This window comes from Bidens hawaiensis, unplaced genomic scaffold, assembly GCF_021521415.1.
Source record: "Bidens hawaiensis isolate Kalapana, Puna unplaced genomic scaffold, B.hawaiensis_p1.1 tig00029414_1, whole genome shotgun sequence".
Classification (NCBI taxonomy): domain Eukaryota; kingdom Viridiplantae; phylum Streptophyta; class Magnoliopsida; order Asterales; family Asteraceae; genus Bidens; species Bidens hawaiensis.
Genome location: NW_027494879.1, coordinates 163,903 through 188,522, shown reverse-complemented (window position 1 = coordinate 188,522; position 24,620 = coordinate 163,903). Strand labels below are relative to the sequence as shown.

The window sequence follows — 24,620 nt, the reverse complement described above, 5'->3', positions numbered from 1 at the left end:
CAAACTGTAGTTTTAAAAATTAAGTTGCAACAGGTATCAAGACTTGTCTGTTAGGCAAGCTTTTGCTATCAGTTCACAACCAGTCTATGGAGTTGCAATTTGATAAAAATGCTCTTCATATCATATTTGACCATAATGCCCATAACAGCAGATTTGACCAATGCAACAAAACCACAAAAGACAAACCTTAAACGATTCCGCCACCAGTCCACTTTGTAGCAAAAGAAAGTACGTATAATATCAGCAACATACGAAAACCGCCACAACCATAAAAGGAGACACATGAGTTACGAAAACACACCTGAACAATGGCATATGAACTAAAATTATCAAGCATCCAAAACACGAAACGCATGGCAACATGCGAAACACCTAATCTGTATGAGACATTGCATGCCATCTACAAAGTAGCCCGTCCATACAAATCTAACAGTACACTTTAAAAGTCAACAATTTAATAAAAACAAAAAAGTGATATGATTTCATTAAAAATATAAATATTTTGATTATATTGACGTAAATCTGCATATTTTTAATCTTTATAATTTATGTAATTAGTTATTTAATTAAATAAGCATGGATGCTAACATAAATATGTTTTCATTCAAAATAGAAGAATAGTTTAAGCAAGAAACTTAAGTTAAGAATGAACATTCAAGTGACATGTGTTTTCAATTATTTAAGTGACATGTGTTTTCAATTATTTTCTTTTATTATAATAAGTTATTTGGATTAGCTAGAAATGAACCTTGTTGGTAGTTAATTATTATTAAATTAATAAAACTTTTTGTTATTTGTGATCCGGCGTGACAACCCAAACCAACCGGAACCAAAAAAAAATGACTTTTTAATATTTAGTAACTTCCCGCAAAAGTTGCCATCCGATGAAAATTATTTCCACGCCCAGTTCCATAAATGATTTTTGTTCAAACCCATTATGGTTGCACGTCATCATGTCCACCACTCAAGTGTGGCATGATCCACTCATGTCATGGTACACTTTTCTTGTTTTTCCTTCATGTTTGGTTTAATGTTATTCCCCTCGTGTCATTACTTTATTTGTTTAATGTTTTCAGTTTTTGAAATTCGACCGTTTAATTGGATTAAAAAAGACATCGTCATTGTCACTATAAAATGAAAATCCATGGGAGTTTTTGGGTAAGAAATCATAGAGAACAAGTGTATGGATGCTAAGAGATCTCACAAAATGTACAAATGAAGAAAATACAAAAATTTTGTGTTCATTGTGTAATGACAATAACACCCTCATGAAAACATTTGTTTTACGTGATTAACCTAGATGCTATTTAATTTTTGAAAAACCCGATATCATGAATGTTTGAACTTCTTATCCAAAATAATTACTTCTTTCGGTCTCCCCTTTATATGTAAATAGTATTTACGATGAAGGTGTAAAATCATGAAAAAGGTAACGAAACACTTTATTGAGAACCCGTGTGTTGAAAGGGCGTTGGGCCCGCATTTTGCGACGGGGCTGTAAAACTGAACGAAAAGTATGCGTTAAAACGTTCAACCATGCAAGCCCGTTGTGATGTGTTAGCACACAACAATTAGACCGAAACGTAATACATAGAAGAGAATAAATAAGTCAACCTATGGCCAATGCTTTGTGACGGGGTTGTTAAACATGGCAAAGTAGATGTAAAAGCAATGAATCATACACACGCGTTGCAACGTATTAACTCACAAAAATTATACCAACACGTTAAATAAAAGTTTGTAAAGGATGAAAATTATTGAGAAACTTTGAAAGTTGAAAAGTGTTAGATTTTAAAAAATGAAAAATGCTTTGAGAAACTTTTAAAAGATAAAAAGTATAGTGATTAAAAGTAAAAAGATGGTAAATAAAGGGTTTAAAGTAAAAATTAAAAAGATAATTCAAAAGTTTAAAAAATAAATAATATGAAAGTAGCATAATGTACAAACTTTATGCACACCAAGGTTGATAAATCTATAACCTCAAATAAAACCTACAACTTTTATCACTAGTTATTTCAACGTTAAACCTCATGCTCTTTATCCATAATGTATTTGGATATTTAATTTCGTTTTCGAAACATATCTGAATACTATACATTACAAAGAAACTACGTATATAGGTACATATATGTTAATTAATCATCAATTGATTCCAATTTGCCTGCCAACTAATGCAAACAAATGAACAATATATATTGCATTCATTTCATTATTTTACTTGCAACTCCAAGGTTTCAGTTTGTTTAATCCTCTTTGTAAATGAATAGCTTAGCGTCCTATCCAAATTGATTTCAAAATCTTTAATGCATATAAAATATTCAACTTTTTATTTCTATTCTATTATCAATTCTATATTATATTATGGATCACATGTGCAGTAGAACTGAGTCTCAACCACGCTCACTAACTGCAAAATTCTCAAAAGTGTCAACATATATAGTGGGTTTTAAAGGGGATGATGTTCCTTGAGCCTCTTTGGTTTCTACTTTAATGGCTTGAATAGGTTGAAAACTGTAATTGGGTTAAAACAGATTAGTCCTTTTACGGTTTTTCGTTCCTACCGCAACACGAGGGTGTTAATACTAGTCGTATATAAACATAAGTGGTATTAGTTACAGCATTAAGCTTCCTAATCTAAACCAAGTAGAATTATAGTCGTTTGGTCACCCAAATTCAAGATTGATGGGCGAAAATGTAACTTAATGCAAGTATAAACCTATAGCTGATAAAGATGAATACACGAGATACCGACTATATTTGTAGTTAATCACTAACATCTCTATAAGATTATTATAACACATCATGTAATTTCATTATTTTTCCGTGTATATAAAGAAGCCAAATTAGTCTTTGCATCCCCTTTAGTAATGTACTAATAACAAAATTTATGACACTTGACCAAATCATTAAAGACAAAGAAAAGATGTGTCCAAATGCTTTTGAATGATAAATAAATTACAAGAATTTAGCAACAAAAAAAAACATATTTCAGTTTCCTTCCAGAAGATGCAGCGACAGTTGAAGACAATCCAAACTAGAAAATTGTTTATATCAATAATCTCCAAAAACACTTTTAACGTCAAAAACAATAAATAATATTGAATTTGTTGACATTCTGAACAGCTTATCTTATTCCTTGGTGATCTTACAAACCAAGTATATATATTCTATTAAATATTCATGAAGAATAATTATTAAACCAAGCATAATTTATAACTGAAAAAATAAATAAATAAAACAAACAAAATAATATAACTATAATAATATGTTTTACATAACAAAGTAGATGGGGAGATAATCTGTGACCAAAAGTGTCACAAATTAAGTACAGCACCACAAATTGCTGCTATCCCCAATGTCAGTACACTTTGGTTTAGCCAAAACACAATTGAAAATTGTTTCAACATATAATAAAAATTGCTAGAGAATTATAAAAATAACAGTTAACAAAGAAGAAAACAATACCCAAACCACAGCTTACAGGCCTTTGCTTCCTTTCTTCATCCTCCTGTCTGCAATTATAGAACTTTTAAAAGAATATAAATTTCCTTTTGTCAAAACATGTAAGTGATAAAAATGAATATGAGTTCATCTCTTTGCTTAAGCTACAAGCTGATGATCAAGTTGCATCTGCTCAAGCCAAGCACCTAACACTGGATGATCACTTGATTGATCGTCACCGGATGGTGCGGCCACACCACCCGCAGGTGGTGCAGCCGCCTTGTTTTTCATCATCTAGGGTGGTGATTCTTTCACAAGCGATTGAACCCATGACAGGTCTGGCTCCTCAGCGCCATTACTGTTACTATTATCGTTGAGGAGCCCGAAAGAAGACGACCTTTTCAGTTTACCAAGCCCGTCTCCGTTAACAGACCAGTCCACTTTCCCAGTTGGAGATCCCCATTTCGACCACGAAGATGAAGTGTTGTTGTTATTCACAGGTGACCCGACACTAAACGGACTGTTTGAACCAAGATTTGTTCCAAGTTCCCGGGAGCTGAGACTGCGAAGCTGTTGGTGTTTTTCGCGCTGTGCAAAAGCAGAAAGACGAGCGCCCATTGGAGATATTGGATCCATGCTTCTTGGAGACATTCTTAAAGGATGGTCAACGTTTTTCGGTGAGAACATGTTTGTATTAATGGGAGAGAGCATACTCTGCTGCTGTTGAAACTGGTTGAGAACCGCTGACTTGTGTGATGGTGAAAACACACCCGGAGATGCTGCGGAGTCGGAATATCTGGGAGAAGAAGTAAGCTCGGCTGTGAACAGATCTTCAAGGTTTGCAGGAGCAAGTGTCTTAGAGCGAGTTGATCGGTTCATTGAGAGTGATCCAGGTAGATTTTGTGAAAAGCAGGCGAACTCATTTAGCAGTTGTTGAGATTCAAAATCCTGCAATAAGCTTAGATCTTCTGGTGGGATGTCCCAGGCACTAAGAGAAGATCTAAGTCGACTCGATTGGAGATTACTTCCCGGGAGATGAAGAGTCGGGACATTTGGCTGAGGCCAAGCAACCGGAGAGTGTTGACCACCGTTTCCCGATGGTGACATCTGTTGACTGAACCCGGGGGACATGGGTGAGCCAGGGAAAAGGTTCATGGCTGCAGCCATGTCCATAACACCAGCACCAGCAGCTGAAGACCTAGGAGACGGGACAGCAGACCCGGTTGAGACATAAAGTGGTCTAAGCTCCTCGGGAACATGAGCAAAAAAGCAAACTCGCCTAGCACAACCAGTCCCGTCTTTACATAACCGTGTACGGTACTGAGCTGGGTGCAGCCAACACTCAAACACACCATGAGCATACTCACACATATCGCCGCGTCTACACGAGCCTTTCCTGAAATCGGGACAGGGTACACAACTATAATGATACTTTCGTGGGTCACGTCTGCGCGCGTTTTCCCCCGGATGAACAAAAGGGCACTCGGTCCAGTCATGAGAATAAGCCCGTGAACAAGGTCGAACCTTGAACGAAAACATACGGAACTCATCGGTAGAGTAAATGCTGTTTTTAATGTCAGGTAGAGACGGGTCAATCGGATATTCTTTCTTCTCGGAACACGAGTTGACCGAGATGTCATTAAACTTTGACATTATTGGAGACGATACCAAATCCGACGGAGAACATGGTGAATGATCCTCTGGTGAAGATGATAACGTTGGGGACCACGAGCTTGATGTGTTCCCAGATACAGTCAGCTTGCAGTCGTTAACCGATCCATCAGACGAACTATTAATACTATTATTCATGAGAAGTTCTTCAAGGGACAAACGAATACCCGACAGCTTCGGCGGTACAATAATCACATCAACGGGGCGATGTCCATTAGCAGCTGCAATGTCAGGATCTGCACCAACAGAAAGAAGCAACTTAACCACTTCAACAGCATCAAGCGAACCACCAGAAGCTGCACAGTGTAGGGCGGTGCACTTATCCGGGCCACAAGCGAAGTTCACATCTACTTTAGGTTGCGAAACTATCAATCTTAAAACACTCAAACTCCCATAAGTAGAAGCCACCATTAATGGGGTCCGGTGCTCGAGGCCAATCTGTTTTGAACCCTTCTTGCGCACGTACCACAGACCAACTTCATCAATTGAACTAGGGTCGTTCTCTATCGACCGTTTGAAACCCTCAAAGTCATTGTTAGCTGCGTATTCTAGTAAACTTGAAAAAGAATCTTCTGTCTCCACTGTTAGTGAACTCATCACCATTTTGCTAGATACTAAGAATATTTCTTCAGTCACTACATATTCAGAAAAAGAGGACATCTTGTTAATACCATAACAATGAACAAATACTTATGTTTTGCCAATCATTAAGCCAGAAAAATAGTAATTCAACTAACATAACATGCTAAAAACACCAGATTGTGTAAAAAAAACAAAATTTTACACTCATTTCCTCTTCATTTTCTAACAAATAATACAACCATCAAATCGAAACTAAACCGAAAGATCATCCAATTAATCATGCTAGAAAATAGTAACTCAGCTAACATAAAACATGCTAAAAACACCATATTCTGTAAAAAAAATTAAAAAAAAACAAATTTTTACATTCATTTACTCATCAAATTATAACAAATAACTTCAACTATCAAATCAAAAACAAGAACAAAAATCCCATCAAATTAATCATGCTGGAACATAGTAATTTAACTAGCATAACATGCTAAAAACACCAGATTATGTTAAAAAAACCAACTTTCACATCCATTTCTTCATTTTCATCATCATCATCATCATCATCGTACTCAGTATATCCCACCAATAGCAATGCTATGGTAGGGTCTGAGGAGGGTAAGATGTAGACAGCCTTACCTCTATCCCATAGGGATAGAGAGGCTGCTTCCGGTGAGACCCCCGGCTCGATAGTAGTTTTGAATCAAGCCTTGGACATAAGACACATAACACTTAATCATCGGGACACCGGCTGATTGGTGCATGTGCCCTTGTCTTTCGGCTATCAACGCCACCACATGATGCCTGATTAACCTTCCGCCACTTTTAACGTTATTTTCACGTGATTAGTAAAATAACGTCAAAATTAGTGCAATTTTACTTTTGCCCACCCAAGGGTTCACACATATATACATTATATGTAACAAATAAATTCAACTATAAAATAAAAAATAAACAAAAACAACATCAAATGAATCAAGCAATATCCACAGCTTCCACAGATCTTCCAAAACACTATCTAAAAAAACAACTTAACAGTCCAAAGGTTTTCTAACCATTTCATCTAAATAATAATCAATCTTAGCAGACTTCACTCAGATCTAACCACATATCAATATTATAAAATAAAAATTACTAAACAAATAATAATAATATCACCATCAAGGATCTAAACAAGTGAAAGAAACACTTACAGATGAAATCTCAAAAACCCAGATCCAAATACAACAGATCTTATAGATCAATCGAAAACTGGAAGCAAAGCGCTTCCATTTTTAGTAGAAAACGATTGATTCAGATAGATACATAACATAAGATGTCTGTCGAGAAAACCTATGATGACATATATACATACATATATTATCCACACATATAATAATATATATTTATATAACAATGAAAGCGAAGGTAGAGAGAGAACTGTGTAAAACGTACAGAAACTGAAATGCAAACGAAATGCGAAAGAAATGCGGGTGAAATTTAGTGGAGCGTGGTGTCGGTAAAAGGGGGTTTAGGTGGTGACTGGTTGAACCGGTAGCCGGTGAGTCCACTGAGGTGCCTTTGGTCTGGTCGGATAAATTTAATTGGAAAGTGTGTGTGGCGTCCGGAAGAAGACGGACGTCAAGGGGTTTATAAAGTGGGTTGGATGGAATTAGTTTAGGAATTAATTTAGGGGTGGAGTCCGGAGAAAATGAAGCACTCGGTGGATAAATATAAATTCAACTATATATTTTCAGATGGCATCAATATAGGGCTTTACTAGAACAGTTTTCTATTTTATTATCTCTTTTTTTAAATATGATATGGAGTATGTTCCTTTGAAAAATAAATTATTGTGTGATACAAGTCTCGAATTCAAAACCTCATGTTTCAAACTAAAGATGCTTAATAACTCCACTTAAGTAGTTGTTGTGTTAAATTTCTTGACTTCTAAATGATATATTGTTTATTCATTTATAATTAATGTATTATCATATAACAATTTTTTACTTTTATCATATTTTTCACCAGTGTGAAACACAGGCTCTAACATAATATATAAATAAATTATAAATCTATTGGGGGATGGATATATGTTAAGGGGTCATGCTAGGGATGCCCCCACACCCCACCAATACGTCCGTAGCATATTGATTGGTTTTAATAAAAAAACCACTAAATTTGTCTTATTATGTTTTTTGTCTTATTATCAGAAGGGGCGTATAGTATTTATAGGCCGCCTCTGATATATTTTTTTAATTTATTATTTGTTATTATTATTGTTATTATTATTATTTATTGTTATTATTATTATTATTATTGTTATTGTTATTATTATTATTACTGTTATAATTCCGATGAGGGTGCTGTAACATCTCGGATTTTTCGTATTTGTATTCATTTAAGTTTAAACCGATTCGAGATCGTAATTCGGATTTTTGAACTATTTAAAACTTGTATTTATTGTATTTAACTTGGTTTAACTTATTTTATAATTTCATAACTTTGGATTATGTCAAATGTCCCTTAGAAACCTTTAAAATCACTTAAAAAGGCTAAAAATCGTATTTTCGGGAACTACAGGCTAAAGTCAAACATCTTTGACTAGTCAATTTCTCATGCTTCTGGTCGGAACCGACTTTCGGTCTAGAAGACTTTTATTTTTGTAACAAAATTTAAGGCTACTGACCAAAACCTGACTTCCGACTCGCTGTTCAGATTCTGGTCAGTACCAGCTCGCTTAAACGTTTAATTTAACATAACCGGAGTTCTAAACATCTGTTTGGATCGATTCCAGCGGCATTTTAGAACCTGAAACTTTGAGATATGATAATATAAGTAAAAAAAAAGCTTAATGCCGCTGAAATCGATCCAAACGGATGTTTAGAACCCCGGTTATGTTAATAACAACAATAAATAATAATAATAATAACAACAACAACAATAACAATAATAATAACGAATAATAAATAAAAATATATATCAGAGACGGCGTATAGGGCTATACGCCCCTTCTGATAATAAGACAAAAAAACATAATAAGACAAAATTGATGGTTTTTTCTAGAAAAACCAACCAATACGTTCCGTATAGAGCTATACGGGCCTATTGGTGGGGTGTTTTAGCAAAAGGGGGTGGCTGTAGAAAACCCCATGTTAAGTTGTATAATTGGAATTTGGAAGAGGATACGTATTAACAAAAAAATTATGTGAAGTGGGAAATGGTAAAAGATTTGTGTAAGATTTTTGCTATATGTTGATGTAAAGATAAAGAAGGTGGATTTTTTTATAAAAACTATTTTAATTTTATTTTATTTATTATTTTTTTTTCAATTCATAATCATCTAATAATAATAATAATAGTGTTTATATCGAGAGAGGAGAGAAACGGGGAACAAGCCGCTACATTACCACCGCTTTATGAATTGTAAAATTGTGGCCGTCAAATCGAGTCTTATTGTGTTTAAGGTGTTAGAGATTTAAGTGTAACTTATTATCTTTATCTATATGGTGTTAAAAACTAAATAGTTTATTATAGCAAATAATTTCGTTATTAAAATGAACGTAATATGTGGAAATTTTAAGTATGCTTTTGTGTTGGATGACTTGTTTAGGAAAAAAATCATTAACGTGACCTATAACTATACTTTTTTATAAAGAAAAAAAATGCTCTTACATTATAGATGGTCTAGAAACACATACCAAAGGACCACAACATTGACGATCAAGAAACATTATTACAGATTTACAGGAGTGTAGGACTGTAGATGATGCCAATCATAAGTTGATAACTTTGAACAAATGTTTGATATCATTAGATTATGTGTTATATATTATTATTTCTATTTTCTATCGTTAATACCACTTTAGCTTTTCCTTCATCAGTCAATATCATTACATAACTCATGTTATACATCATTCTCCACCATTATATTTATTATATTATTTAACAACAAAAGGTTAATTAAAGAAAAATAAATAATTAAAAGAAGAAGAAAACCTTATTAGAGAGCAACCAGCCCTCAACCCCCTCCCCCCCCCTCATTTGCACCCCGTCACTTGCAACCAAAGAAAGAGGGGGGCAGTGTTTAAATGAGACCACGGGTGTCACTTAGGGCACCCCGTGGGCACCCAACATGTATATCGGGCAGCCTAGTAGCTCTTGAACATTTATTATTTACTTTTAAACTTGTAATGGAAAATTATAGAAAGAGAATATGGCATGTATTTTAAGAAGTTTTAAAGAATTCATTTCCTCTCACGCCTCACAACTTTAATTCATTGACAGGTAATTCAAATTTTTGATGCATTGCAACACAATGATACACTGACATTATATAATCACAAGTTAATTTGTGTTTGAGTTTGGTTTACTTTAATTTTTCAAAGATCAAAGAGCATGCAAGTTATTTAATGACTTGATTGATGTCATTTTGGATATGTTTAATCTTCTGATAAACAATTGTATTTGGTTCCTTCATATAGTTCAGCGTGTCATTAATCATGATATCAGCTTATTGCACACATGTCATTCCATTAACTATGCGTTTTCACAAGTGGCACACGTGAAATCTGTTATAAATCTCATTGACCTCCATAGATAGTTCTCAGGCTATGACACACTTCTTGCTCGTGTAACAATCTTGAATAGTCCATGGAAGGACTCAATTTGTCTTACCTTCACACACGAATCATGTCCCAATTTGATACAAGTAACAAATTGATCTTCCCGACAAATTCAAATAATTTTCTTGTTATCATAACGTATAACTTATGTCATCTTTGAGCAGCATTCTGGCGCCATGAACCTGGTCAATCATATAAGTTGTGGCTTATACTCCAAATCACATCAAGTTCTTGTTGACCAACTTCACCCCTAATAAATTAGGGTTCTATATTTTATACTATACAAAATTTCACAAGGAGTCATTCCAATACTCAAATAAATGAATAATAGATGTTATTATAAGAAAACTCCATCAAACTTCATAATACAAGCATGAGGCATGCATATAATATACGAAAATTTAAATTTAAAATGCTAATATAATAAAATAATAATATTCAATATACTAGTACATTGTTTTCAAGTGAAAGTTAAGTATTAAAAGCCATATATGGACTTAGTGACAAAAACCGCAAGGGTTTATGATGTTATTAGGTGATCTTGAACAGAAAACAGCGAGTACGTGTTTTCAGATAAGCCATGAGATATGTTCATCGACATGAATGACACATTTTGTTATTTATTTCTTTTTAATTACTTAAATGATATTTCTAGTATGGACAAGATGAAAGGGCACAAGCAAGTGAACAAACAACTACATTATTATGTTTTCTAACAATATGATATATTTACGAATATAAATCTTTAAACTTATATTTATTTTTCATCAAAAGAATATGAATTAATGTGTTTTCAACCTTTCTTAATTATAATGAACACAAAGCATGATTGGCAAGACATTGCATGTCTTACTAATATCAGTGAGATCTTCTCCCACAGGGTGAGGTCTTTCACTCTTTTTTGGCTAGACTCCATTTGCCTAATCATGCATGTTTCAACCATTAAGTATTGGTATGTTTTCAAATAAATATTACATTATGAACTTATGGTTATCGTACCTTGCCACGAGCTCTAAGATTCAAGCTCTGATTTATTTCTTTTATTTCTTTTTTATTAATTTACTACTATTAAATGATATGTCTAGTGTGGACAAGAAGAAAGAGCACACACTGATGAAACAACATCATTGATTGAATACATATAATAATTAAATCTTCATACTTATTTTTATTTTTTCAAATTCATGAATTATGTTTTCTACCTGTTCTTAATAAAAAAAAAGAAAGAAAGAAAAAAACAATAATGAAATATGAACACAACTATTGCTCTTTCAGGTTTGTTAGAGCATGATTGGTAAGGCATATATGTATATTTCTTCTTTTTATCACAATATTGATAATTAAACTTATATAAGATAATTTACTAATTTTGTATCTTATGCTTATCGAGAGCTTGACATGGTGATATGTCATTTATTGATTATTTTGCTATTTTGATTTATTCAATAATGGAGATGTATAATCTTTTTGTTTGAATTCGCCTCACCCTTTGATCGAACATTACCACCTCACGTGCCTTGTCTTCTATCACAATCTTTGAACCCGTCACGTGCCTTGTAGTACGCATTTTAAGTCATAAAAAGTAGTCTGTTATAATTTATAATATCCAACAAAGTCCAGACACCTGTAACGTACACCGACTACAAAAAAGCATCTATGCTCGTGATCGCAAATAGCGGTGGTGACCGGGACCGCCACTAATTTCATGAGAAATTCACCGCCTAACTAAAGACCCACTGTGGTAAAAATCGTTTCTCACACATAACATTTTGTCCCGATCGAACAAGACTCGAATCATTACACCTCCCTTAGAGAAAGTCATGAGGGTACCATCAGGAGCTAAGTCATAAGTTAGTTATGTTAGAGCTTACTTCAAGATTTGAGGGCTGGGAATATTGTTTATGATACTATTAGTCTGTGAATTATGGGACCATTAAGACTTTGACAAGTATTTGATTTGTTATAACACTTTAATACTAGTAGGCTGTTTTGTGCTTCATGTGATGATTGTTGGGATCTTTAGGCTACTCCTAAGTCATAAGTTAGTTAAATTAGAGCTTACTTCATGATTTGAGGGTTGAGAATATTGTCTATTATCCTATCAGTTTGTGAATTATGGGACCAACAAGACCTTGACAACTATTTGGTTTGTTATAACACTTTAATACTAGTAGACTGTTTTGTACTTAATGTGATGCTTGTTAGGATCTTCATGGTGCGCCCATAACCTTAGTATTCTAATCTATTATAGGATTACATGCTAGACGTCCGAGGCTCGATGCTAAACCTTCCGACAATGTTTGGATCACATTATTTAGTTTTCCTTTTACTTCAGTACTCTATTGTATATTGTGTTATTTAGATAATTTACTCTTTATTTACTCTTATACTCTATTACTATCAAAAGTGTCTGCGCGTTGCTGCGGGTAAGCGCAAGTTATCTTCTCGTATTGGTTTGTAGTGTTTGGTGTGGTGTGTAATGGTTTATCAGTGTGAGCGCGCCGATGTATGTGGATATGGTTTGTTGGATTTTTATTATTATTATTATTATTTGGGGGGGGGGGGGGTGAGGCCCAAATCTGAACAATATGTTTATCAGTAGTAATTAGCTTTACCCTATCGGAGTTGAGAGTTTGATGCCATTTGCTGTCTATTATAGGGCTTCCGTACCTGTTTACATTTTGGAAGATTTCAGGTATAAAAACTTCATGGCAGTTGTATGATGAACAGCCGAAATTAGTAACTTACATGTGATCTTTTACTCGAAGGGGAGTTGATGAGCGCAGATCATATATCATCACCTTTAAATTAGTAAATATCAGCCTTATGAAACTACTGAGTTGATAATTAAACTAACTTGACATAGAATAATCTCATTTGACTTACTAAAACATAATGCACAATACAGAAATGAAGCATTATATTTTAAGCATACCTTGCCACCACTACTTCCAAGTTCCAACAGCCATGTGATAGCCTCCATCTCCATCAAAGTCTATAGCAGTAACTTTCCTACATAATGCAAGAAATTTGGTAAACTACAGCTTCAAGTCATCAATCAATATATTCATCAAATTGTTGCAATGACAATGATATAAAAAAATAAAAATTGTAATCTGCATCGAGAAACAAGAAAAGGACTTCATCGACCTCACTTGCAGATGTAACAGCATTGAGCCTAGCAACAGAAGATGTTATTCTCATGTATGCAACAAATTGTAAACTAAACATTTGGATTGTGAAGGGTTACAACTAATTAATATGTATGCGGGCTGACAAAAACATGCCAACCTAAATACGACCCGTTTAATTAAACGGGTAACACATGGCAACCTAAACATAACCCGCTTAGTTTGTTTAACTAAACAGGCTAGATATAACAACCCAAAACGTGATTATTTTTTTGTCTGCAGGACAAATTTGGTGTGAAATCTTTAAGGAACAGTGAACCGAGATGATGGTTGCGTTATATTTACAAGTCAGTATCGTGAGCCAAGCTCTCATTTTCATGACACGTCCTAACAATATCAAATCCACATCATACCGAGTGTAATATGCCCTGAGAAGAGTAAGGTTTATTATTGCTAAGAACGCTAAGTTTTATGCCACAAGTAATCTAATTCCAAAATGTAGAAACTATGTAAAGATAAATAGGGGTGAGATCCGTACGGTACCGGTACCGAAATTCCCGATCCTAAAAATCGCAAATTCTTGGAATCGGTACCGGTATTGAAGGTAAACTTCGGGAAATACCAGTACCGTACCGTACCGGTACCGAAACCTAAAACTTTGGTACCGATTCGGTACCGACGGTACCAAATCGGTATTAATTTCGGTAACGATACCGGTTCGGTACCAATAACGAATTTTTTCATCCGTAAAGATAAATGCCAAGAATGCCCCTACATGCCTACAAAATTAAAACATATTCTTGCTCGCCACAGATCTATCTGATGCAAAAACTCAAAACAACCTTGTCATATGATAGTTTTTCAAACTATTTAAACGAGCAGACGCCTTTTGTCGAACACCATCTGTAGCTCTGAACTGAGCTTGAAGCTCTCTTTCCTTTCTACTATCATCATTTATATTTTCCCAACTGTTTTGGCAGCAGCTTCAGCTTTTAAAGTTCAATAATGAGTCCAGTTCTTTCCTCAAAGTGTGATAATGATTGTAAAAAAAATATTAACAAAAACAATATAATTTTTCTATCTTCATACGTTCCTTATTATGATCTTTCTTGCCAATAGCCTGTTCAATTTCTTTTGGGCATCCCATATTTGAGGCTAACTGATCACCAGTTCCATATTTGAGGCGAACTGATCATAAAGTCAAACAGTTTTAAGCGGTTTAATCTCGGAATGAACTGTTCTCATCTTTTAAAAGCAATGCTCATATTGTATAATATGCTCCATATTTGAACATTTGCATTAAAAGCAAACACTCAAAAGACTACCCAAGAATATTAACATACTTAAAAAGAAAAAAGAGTGAGTCATAGTATTAATACACTGCCATCAATATGTTCAACATACATTACATTTTTTAACCTGTTGATAACAGCATGAACTGAGTCTATATGCATTTCACTAACCCCTAGCTGCCATACTAATTAGAATGTGAAATTCTAAAATATTCCAAAACACAAATATGCCATGTAAAGAGAAATAGGGGTGAGATCGGTACCATAAATCCCGATCCTGAATATCGCAAATTATTGGTACCGGTACCTGTACTGAAACGCAAAACTTTGGTACCGATTCAGTACCGACGGTACCAAATCGGTATCAATTTCGGTAACAGGAACGGTTTTTAACTTGTTGATAATAGCATGACCTGAGTCTATATGCATTTCACTAACCTGTTGCTTCGATTTCCTCTGTTTTTGCTGCATTATATGCATTGTGTGCTTTCAACTTTGCCTGTAGAAGAAAAAAATAAGATAATAGCATTAAGCAAAATTCTAAACTCGGAAATCAAAGATTTCAAAACTTGTCACCCTTATTCCATGGATATCGATTTGAATTGCATCTCGAATGTGTGTCTTCTCCTTAACAACCAACTATTGGTAAATGACACTGTTTAGCAATATTCTTAGCAATCAATGAAAACTCAACAAAAGTTAAACCTATATCTTCAGCATCTTAAGAAATGGCTAGCATAATGACACCCTTCAAATCATAAATTGTGTATGGCTCATGTTTGTAGTTGCCAGTATGTTTCTGGAATAACAACTATATCAACCAAAAAAAAAAAAAAACTCTGGAGAACTGCAATCATTGATAATCACCTAACAAGTAACAATTTTGTAATATTGATAGATAATTACTTACCTCCTCTTGCAAAATTAGGAAACCTCCTGTTCTGCATGTCATGTCGTTATCCAAAACCCTAATTACCCAAATCAGGATGTTAATTGCCGGTGATGGATAGATGACTGAAATAAATAGGAGGTAACAATTGGAAGCGTTTGGTGATTTCAAGTGTTGGCGTCCATTGGGTAGTACAAATTGAATGCGGTGCTTGAAAGCAGAGGAAAGGTTATGCACCGGATTTCAATGAATGGATATAAATGGAGCAATTAACTTTGGCCGGAGGAAGATTGCCGGACGGAAACATTGAACAGCATTAAATTTATACAGCGTCTCTCAGTAAAAGACCAAAAAGCAATAAATTACCAATTTTGTCCTTCTAATATGTTTTATATTTTATAATATATAATATAATATATATATATATATGTAATATAGATTATATATGACTATGTTTGTTGATGACATTGTAGTCACCAAGAATACTCCTTGTGTCATTTACGAAGTCACTTTTCTTTTTTCTTTTTTTTATTTGAAACTCAAGTTCAAAAGGTTATGACCTTATTTTGGCTTGATAAAAACACATTTAAGAGCTTCTACAGCTAAAAAAAATTTTTGGATTCCATTCAAATCTGTACACTGTGACAATGAGATCTTCTCTAATTGTGTTCATTTTTACGGTTAATAAGGTTTGCCATTTTGTGCATGCTTCAGCTATAAATTCTTGGTACGATATTAAATAGACATTGTGGTCATTGTATAACTGATCATGCCATGAGTTCGAGCTTTTAACTTTTGCATATGCATATTGAAAGGTTTTTCGTCGTCTGCTGCTTCACCACTTAGTCCTCTGCTAGTATCTAGGGATTTCCGATATATACATGCTCTCAACTCATCTCATCGACAAACAATGTACAATTTCTCGTTCCTTAGCCGAGTTTGGATACAAAACATTTGTTGGCACTATTGTAAAAAATACCTTTGTATTAAAACCACTTTACCTACAAAGGGGCATTTGACCCAACTATATCCAAGCATATAATAGATGTTCCCTCCTTTGAAAGTTCGAAGGTTCAAATCTTGCATTAGGCAGGTTAGGTGGATTTAGGAGTATTTTAGAATTCATTAAAAAAACAAAATGTAAAACCACTTTAACTCGTGTTTTATAGTGATACAAATACTTGATGATTAAATATCTTCATGCATGACAAATATTAAATCCATTATAAACAATCAGCTTCTCCGTATTATCTAATAAGTTTGTCGTCCCACACTCTTTACATATGGGGATATACCCTTGACATAGTGGCCTAGTAGTATGATGTGTGTCCCTCCAAAAGTGTGATGATAGGTTTCAGATCCTTGCAAACATGATTGTAAAAATCATGTCTAGGCTAATCATCGGTTAATCGCCAGTCCCTATCCCACTGGAATGCCTAGTCGCTGGTAATAGCTAACTGTTTGGTCAAAATAGGTCAAAATTGAAAATTTATATATAAAAACGATGTATATATGTATATTTGATACACACACACATATAAATTCCAACCCTATTAATCGCTAGTCTCGACCTCACTGTTCGACGTTTGGCAAGTTACGTAACACTGCTTGCAAGTTCAAGGTTAACCGGATTTTAGATGGAAAAAAATTTGATGTTCATAGGAGAAAATTCCCAAAATGTTCTTACTTTGGAAAGAGATTACATTTTTGCCCCAACCTTTAGGACTCCAAAATGTCTCCTTCAAACACATATTTGACTATGTGTTTGGAAGTTTAACCCATCGTTGACGATTTGCCAAATATGTGTTTGACTTTCAAACACATAGTTAAAAACGAATTTTACCTGTTGGTTGTTTCTTTCAATATTATATTATTCTAACTAGTTTAGTTATAATAGGATTACAAGTTATATAAAACTTTATATAATAAGTACGCTTCATATGAAAAATTAGTTATAATAATATAATTATAAAAAAACAAACAACAGGTTAAACACGTCTTTGATTATGTGTTTGGATGCCAAACACGTCGTTAACTATGTGTTTGAATGCCTCACACATCTTTGACTGTGTTTGAAAGTCTAACACGTTTTGACGACAGACATGTCGTCAAAGACGTGCTAGACTTCCGAAGAACATTTTGAGAATTTTGTATAAAAAGCTTGTGGGGGTATATTAGACTAGACATAAATAAGGGCTAAAAGTCCACAAAACAAAATTGGGCCGAACCGAATACAGATCAGGCGGGTCATTTCCAGATCCGGATTGGCACATGTAATGAGTTTTGGGTTAGGGTTTGTTTGGTGTGAAAAAATGGCGTCTTTCGGATCCATCAGGTCTGCAATCTTCGACAGAGAAGAAAAGAAACAGTAGGATTGATTATTCTTTTATTCAATTGATCGATCATATTCTATTTTTTCCGGCTGATTTAATAATTTAATAATGTTGCAGGCAGTATCAGGCTCACATATTAGGGCTTAACGCGTACGATCGCCACAAAAAGTTCCTCAAAGAGTACGGTTAGTCTTACTCTCTCTCTCTCTCATTGATTTCCTTCATGTGCATCAAGGAGTTACGCAAATAGTCAGCAGTTTATTTGCGAAAACTTGATGTTCTATATTAATAAATATGGACGATGAACAATTCCCACCGTGTAAGTCAAGGCAGGGGGCTACAATCATTCATACATTTCTTATTTTATTATTGTTAATCTTTCAATTGCGGTTACTGCTTATACATTTTTCTTAATTTAGAATCAATTTTGACCATTTTGGATGACTATTGCAAGCTATGCAGTCAATGTCCGTGCTGATAATATCGACTATATTGACCGATATTAGTGTTTTAAGTCTTAATTGTCAATTGTTAGTGTTTTAAGTCTTAATCGGTTCCTATTTGCTACAATTGTTAGTGTTTTGCAAATTGCAAAAGGTTATTTTGTTAATGGTAGGAGGAGAGTATACTGAATTGTGGTGTTAAATTGCTATATATATAAATTCTGCATGGTATTAAAGTTACCGATATCCCTTCGCGATAACCTATATCTCAGATTCGGTCCTGACCGATATCCGATATTTTTCCGCATTAACTGCATAGTTTGCAAGTGAATCTAGGTGAAAATTTTGGATTATTATTTGTTTAGTTTGTCCATTTGTTTTCTAACTGTTTTTAGGGTGCATTCTGGGTATGTTATATCCAACTGGAGATGCAGTCTGCATTTCTTATTTGGATAATGGTTTCTTTTAGCTATTTGTTATCCATTTCTTTGGTGCTAGCTTCTTTTGTGTTGTGTTCTTAGGCATAGCGTGTTTAACTAATCTGAGAATTTACATATTTTCATTGATATGGAAGGTTATAACTGTTCTTCCTAGATATTGCGCCAATTTCACATGATGTGCTATGATGCACGCAACATGCTCAATTAAGGGTTTTTTTTAATTGCGTTGGTTTCCAAAATCCAATAAGCAATGCTTCAAAGAATAAAAATTGACTTCAATTGTTTCAATTGAAGTTCCATAGCCAATTAGCGACGCTTCAAAGAATCAAAATCAACTTCAATTGTTTCAATGGAGTTCAGTAGTTTTACCAATAGTGACTTGTGAAGTAGTAGTTTAAATTTCTTGGTTTATGGGTTTTAATTTGGCCGCAAACTTGTAAATCAAAGTCAACTTCTTGTTGTAAGATATGAAATTTTGGGGTGACTCGGAACAGGGGGATAGGATCTAGGTAAGATTGGTCTACCATTCCGTTGTTTTTTGAAATTGAAAACTCATATTGATCTTTTAAAGTTTAATGGGTAGGCAATTTTTTCTTGAAAAGTTTATAATACATATTAGTTGTGAGGTTACAGACTGGAAATCAATTAGTTTTTGGCTTAGAAATCACGAGAATGTCTTTATTTTACTAAAACTTTGAAAGGGTTGGGTGCCATGTATTTTAATACCTTTTTTCAATATAGAGCGCTTCGGATATGCGATTTTTGGACCAAGCGACAGAGTGGATCGCACAATTTAAAACCAGGCTTGGATGTTTATATTTGATTTAAAACATATTTTCATTGTGCCGAATCCTGTTGCTTTGCAGTTGGTTTTTATGGCGGAGAGAAGCAAAAACAAGAAAAGTTACCCATCAAAACTGATCAAGACACTCTTAGAGATGGCTACCGGTATGTTCGTCTGCTCTCTCTAGGATTTCAAAATTGATTTCCCTCTTATTATGGCCATGCTATTCTTTGTTATCCGCTTCTTTTTAGTTTTCAGTAAAAAATAGCTGAACATTCAATAAGAAGGAATATATCAGTGTTTTAAGAGATTTTGTTTAGAACCAGCATTTTCTTAGTGAGATTTTCCTTTAGATTATTCTGTTTGGGAACACAATTGGAATGCAATTCAATCAATCAATCAATCATACCCAGTATTTCCCACAAATAGCCTAAGTTATCATAAGTAGGGTCTGGGGAGGGTGGGATGTAGGCACACCTTACCTCTATTCCTAAAGATAGAGAGGTTGCTTCCGGCGAGACCCCCAACTCAAAAGTAAACACACACACACACACACACATATATATAATCAACTACAGCACTATGATATTAGTCAGTTTAATTCAACATTTCATTACATGTAAACTAAAAACACAACGGTAGAATTTAGTAAATAATAATAAGTAGAAAATAATAATTCTAATAGTAAAAGTAATAAAGATAATAATACTAACAACAACCACAACACAACAACCACAATAACAATAAGAATAGTAGTAGTAGTAGTACAAAATAATACTAACAACAACCACAACACAACAACCATAATAACAATAAGAATAGTAATAGTAATAAAGATAATAATACTAACAACCACAATAACTGCCTGCGCAGCAGCAGCAGCAGTAGTCTCATTCTAAAGGTCTTTAACCTTAATTCTACGTCTCCAGGAACTCCTATCCTCAACCATGTCCCTAGAGAGGTGCAAGTCTAGCAAATCACGCCTAATCCTCTCATCCCAAGTCAATTTGGGTCTACCTCTACCCCTCCTCCCCTCTATAATAATGCTTTCCACTGATCTAACGGGAGCCGTTGTCTGTCTCCTTTTTACATATCCAAAACCATCTCAACCTAGCCATCCCTAGCCTTTCCCGAAAAACCTCGTTTCTTATTCGGTCTAACATTGTGTGTCCACACATCCACCTTAGCATCCTCATCTCCGCTACCTCCAACTTACGCATGTGTGTCTTCTTGATGGCCCAATAATCTGTTCCGTATAGCATCGCAGGTCTAATCGCAACCCTATAAAACTTTCCCTTTAATTTAATTGGGAATCTCTTGTCACACAGTACCCCTGTGGCAGCTCTCCATTTACACCATTCTGCTTGGACACGATGGGCTACATCACTATCTATGACCCCATCACTTTGCACAAACGATCCCAAGTATTTGAACTTGGTTGACTGCGGAACCTCCTGGCCTTCAATTGTGATTTGGACGTCTTCATCATCATTTACCCCACCAAAGTCACAGTAAAGATACTCCGTCTTTGACCGACTAATCTTTAAACCTTTACTCTCTAGAGCAGAACGCCACTCCTCTAACCTCATATTTAGATCTTGTTTACTCTCGGCGATCAACATGATATCGTCAGCGAAAAGCATGCACCAAGGAACAATATCCTGAATCAACTTTGACAACTCATCTAGGACTACTGCAAAAAGGAACGGGCTCAATGCTGATCCCTAGTGAAGGTCTACCTCTACTGGGAAGAAGTCAGTATCCCCCACAGGTGCACGTACGCTTGTTCCAGACTAGGCATACATATCCCTAATTAGCTTTATATATTTTCCACGAACACCTCTACTCTCCAAGCAATCCCAAAGGAGTCGACGTGGCACACTGTCGTACGCCTTTTCCAGGTCAATAAACACCATATGCAGGTTGGACTTATTTGGACTAAAGACCTACAGCCACGACTCTTGGATTATTATTGATCGCAGCACGAAACAAAACTTCATATGAGACTCTTATAACTCTTTATTCATCATAACTTGTTTCTTAATCTAATTAAAACTCCTACTAGATAGGAATATTAAACTACTAAGTAATCATGAACAAATAAACTTTAATTAATAGACCAAAGGTCCAAAACTAATCTTTGTCTTCTTTTTTCGATTTTTTCATGACTCAAGCACTGCTCTAGTTTTATCCAAAATCTTTTTACATTAGAACCAAGTTAGGTCTAACACCATCAGCAACTGCAATTGTTAGTTTTTGGCTAGATGCCATTAATTTTTGAGAACACAATTTGAGAGTCCCTTATTATTGATGCTTAGTGAGTATTTGACTCAGTTTATGTTTTCATCGAGACTAGTTGTTTCTTCTTATGAATGATTATTTTTACTTGATTTTTCCTCTTAAAGCTTCATAAGTACCAGTATGTTTTAAATTTTAATGACACAAATTGTTTAAACATTTGATCCGTCATGAATTAGTGTCATCAAGTTTAGTGTGCATTAGACTGATTAGGATGTTCTTTAGTTTGGCACTTGTTTTGCACATTGTCTATTGCTGTTATAACCTATTTTTGTTTGATTCTCTATCTTAATTTATATACATACAGAATTTTCTGTTAATTTATTTAAAAAGTTAATAGTTATACCAGCTAGTTCAAGTCATGCATGGTTTCCGAATTCCAAAAATTAACTTGTTTTCATGCCTTGTTGATACTTGATGCTATGCTTTTTAAGTGTAAGCAACATTTCAGAAGCTATGCAAAAGGCTTTTCTCCTATTCACAACATCTGCTTTGTGTTTTGCATATGCAATTTGAATATGTCTGATCTGTCTTTTGACGTGTGTAACTAATTGAAATGCTGTTGTTGATAACTTAGTATCATATGAAAAACTTAATACTTTATTTCGTTTGTTCAAAGGTTCATACGTTCAGAGGAAGATGATATGGATCATTCATGGGAACAAAGGCTGGTGAAGCGTTACTATGATAAACTTTTCAAAGAGTATCCTTTGCGAATTTTTTTATTATATTTCATATTTTAATTCAAAGTTGAAGCTACTATGATCGTTTTGACATTTTCTTTAACCTTTTCAAAGATATTGCATTGCTGACATGTCACATTACAAGACAGGCAAGGTATTTTTCTGAGTAGCCATTAAATTAACATTTTTCACATTGAAGTTTCAATCAATACACATGAACTCTTGAACGTTATAACAGTAAGTATTTGTGTATTTTTAGGTTGGATTGAGATGGAGAACCGAGAAAGAAGTAATATCTGGAAAAGGTACTTTTTAAACTGGCTATTTACTTGCTTGTTATTTTTAGTAGGTTAGTTTAAACACATTTTGAGCTTTTTGGTCTTTCTTGTCAGGGCAGTTTGTATGTGGTAACAAGCATTGCGATGAAAAAGAAGGGTTAGCAAGCTACGAGGCAAGTGTCTAAAACAGTTATATTTGAAAAACAGTTGACTTTTATTTGGTCAAACTTCAGCATTAACGAGTGCTGTACTTTTTGCAGGTGAATTTTGCTTATTTTGAAGCAGGAGAGAACAAGCAGGCTTTGGTGAAATTAGTAACTTGTGAGAGGTTAATTTTTCTACATTTTACACAAATGATGATTTGGCGTTTTAAAATCCGAGCATTGAATATTTTGTTTAATTGTTATATTCATTTCAGATGTGCAAAGAAACTTCTTTACAAAAAAATGAAGGAAAAGGAAAACAAAGAAAAAAGACTAGAAAAAGGAGAGCACCGAAAGAACAAAAGGTATATGATGGTTTATTATTATTTTCCCATTAATTATTATTTTTATCATATGATTACTGGCATTACATTTTATCATAAAATTTTCAGAGAAAGGGAGGAAATTGATGATGATACAAGGAAGGATCACGAGAGGCCTAAAGGTTAGTGATGCGTATAGAGGGGAAGCAAGACGTTCGATTCATAATCATTCGTTTATAAGAAAAGTCAATGTTTTTGGTCAACCCAACCCAACCCGTTACAAGTCATTTGACCTATCTAACCCGTGTTCATTTTGTAGCCAGTTTTTTTTATTTTTTACGACATGGACTGATGTTTTGATTGCCAAATTTGTAGGAAAAAAGACGTGGAAGGCTGATGATGATGATGTGGATAATTTTGATACGTATCTCCAAGGAATGTTTCTTTAAATATTTGCTTTGCTACTTGAGATGATGCTGCTATAAGTAAATAAATAATCTGGGTTTCTTAATGTTTGATTTGAACGAGATTTATGTTGCGTAATCAAATGGATTGTTGTAACTTTTGAAACTTTGATTATAGAAGCAATTGATAAAGACAAGAAAATTATTATTGTTGATAAAGATATCAAGGGTGTTTACCAGCCAAACACGTGTATAAGTATGTGTATGAAACTATTTTACTATGATACGTTATGTTCTTACAAACTTTATGTGCATGCACAACTCATTAGGGTGGAAGGTAGGGTGAGCAGATCGGTTTGGTTTTTTCCTAAAACCGAAACCTATAATAGATTTTCGCTTTTTGAATACTCTTCATAACCGATAACCGAAAATGTTAGGTTACTTCGGTTCAAGGGCAGAGCCATTGAGAGATTAGGGATAGATAGCCTAGGCTATCTCTCAACTTAGTCGACGAACTGTGAATTAGTATAATTTTTTTTTGTTTTTGTTTTATGTATTGAATTTAGTTGACCAAATTTTAGGATACCCCTAGATTCAAAAACATTTTTAGGATTTGTCATTGCTTTGGTTAGAGTGATTGTTTTTGGTTTGGTTAGTAGGTTGGTTAATAACCAAGTCTAGTCTTGGGCTAATATAAAGGAGAGATTGAGATGGTTTGGGCTTTTAAAGAGGCGGTTATGTATGTTGGTTAGAGTAGTGAAAGCTCTCAATATAGCGAGAAAGAAGGGTAGAGACAGACCCAAATTGACTTAGATGAGCGGATTAGACAAAATTTGCTAAAGTTGCACCTCTCAAATGACATGATGCGGGATAGAAGCCTGTGGGGAGGC

At 34.4% G+C, this 24,620-nt stretch overlaps 1 protein-coding gene and 1 pseudogene across 1 annotated transcript; one reads left to right on the top strand and one right to left on the bottom strand.

Moving 5' to 3' along the window:
* Positions 1-3,616: 3,616 nt before the first annotated feature.
* On the bottom strand, positions 3,617-5,770 carry LOC143578968 (zinc finger CCCH domain-containing protein 30 pseudogene; annotated as a pseudogene).
* Positions 5,771-17,913: 12,143 nt separating this feature from the next.
* Positions 17,914-23,915, top strand: LOC143578983 (uncharacterized). The gene is made up of 11 exons (XM_077062408.1): positions 17,914-17,969; positions 18,052-18,119; positions 19,684-19,765; positions 22,519-22,602; positions 22,697-22,736; positions 22,842-22,887; positions 22,975-23,033; positions 23,121-23,188; positions 23,279-23,368; positions 23,456-23,508; positions 23,702-23,915. The coding sequence occupies exons 1-11, from the start codon at positions 17,914-17,916 to the stop codon at positions 23,773-23,775; spliced, it is 720 nt and encodes a 239-aa protein (XP_076918523.1). The 3' UTR covers positions 23,776-23,915.
* Positions 23,916-24,620: the final 705 nt, after the last annotated feature.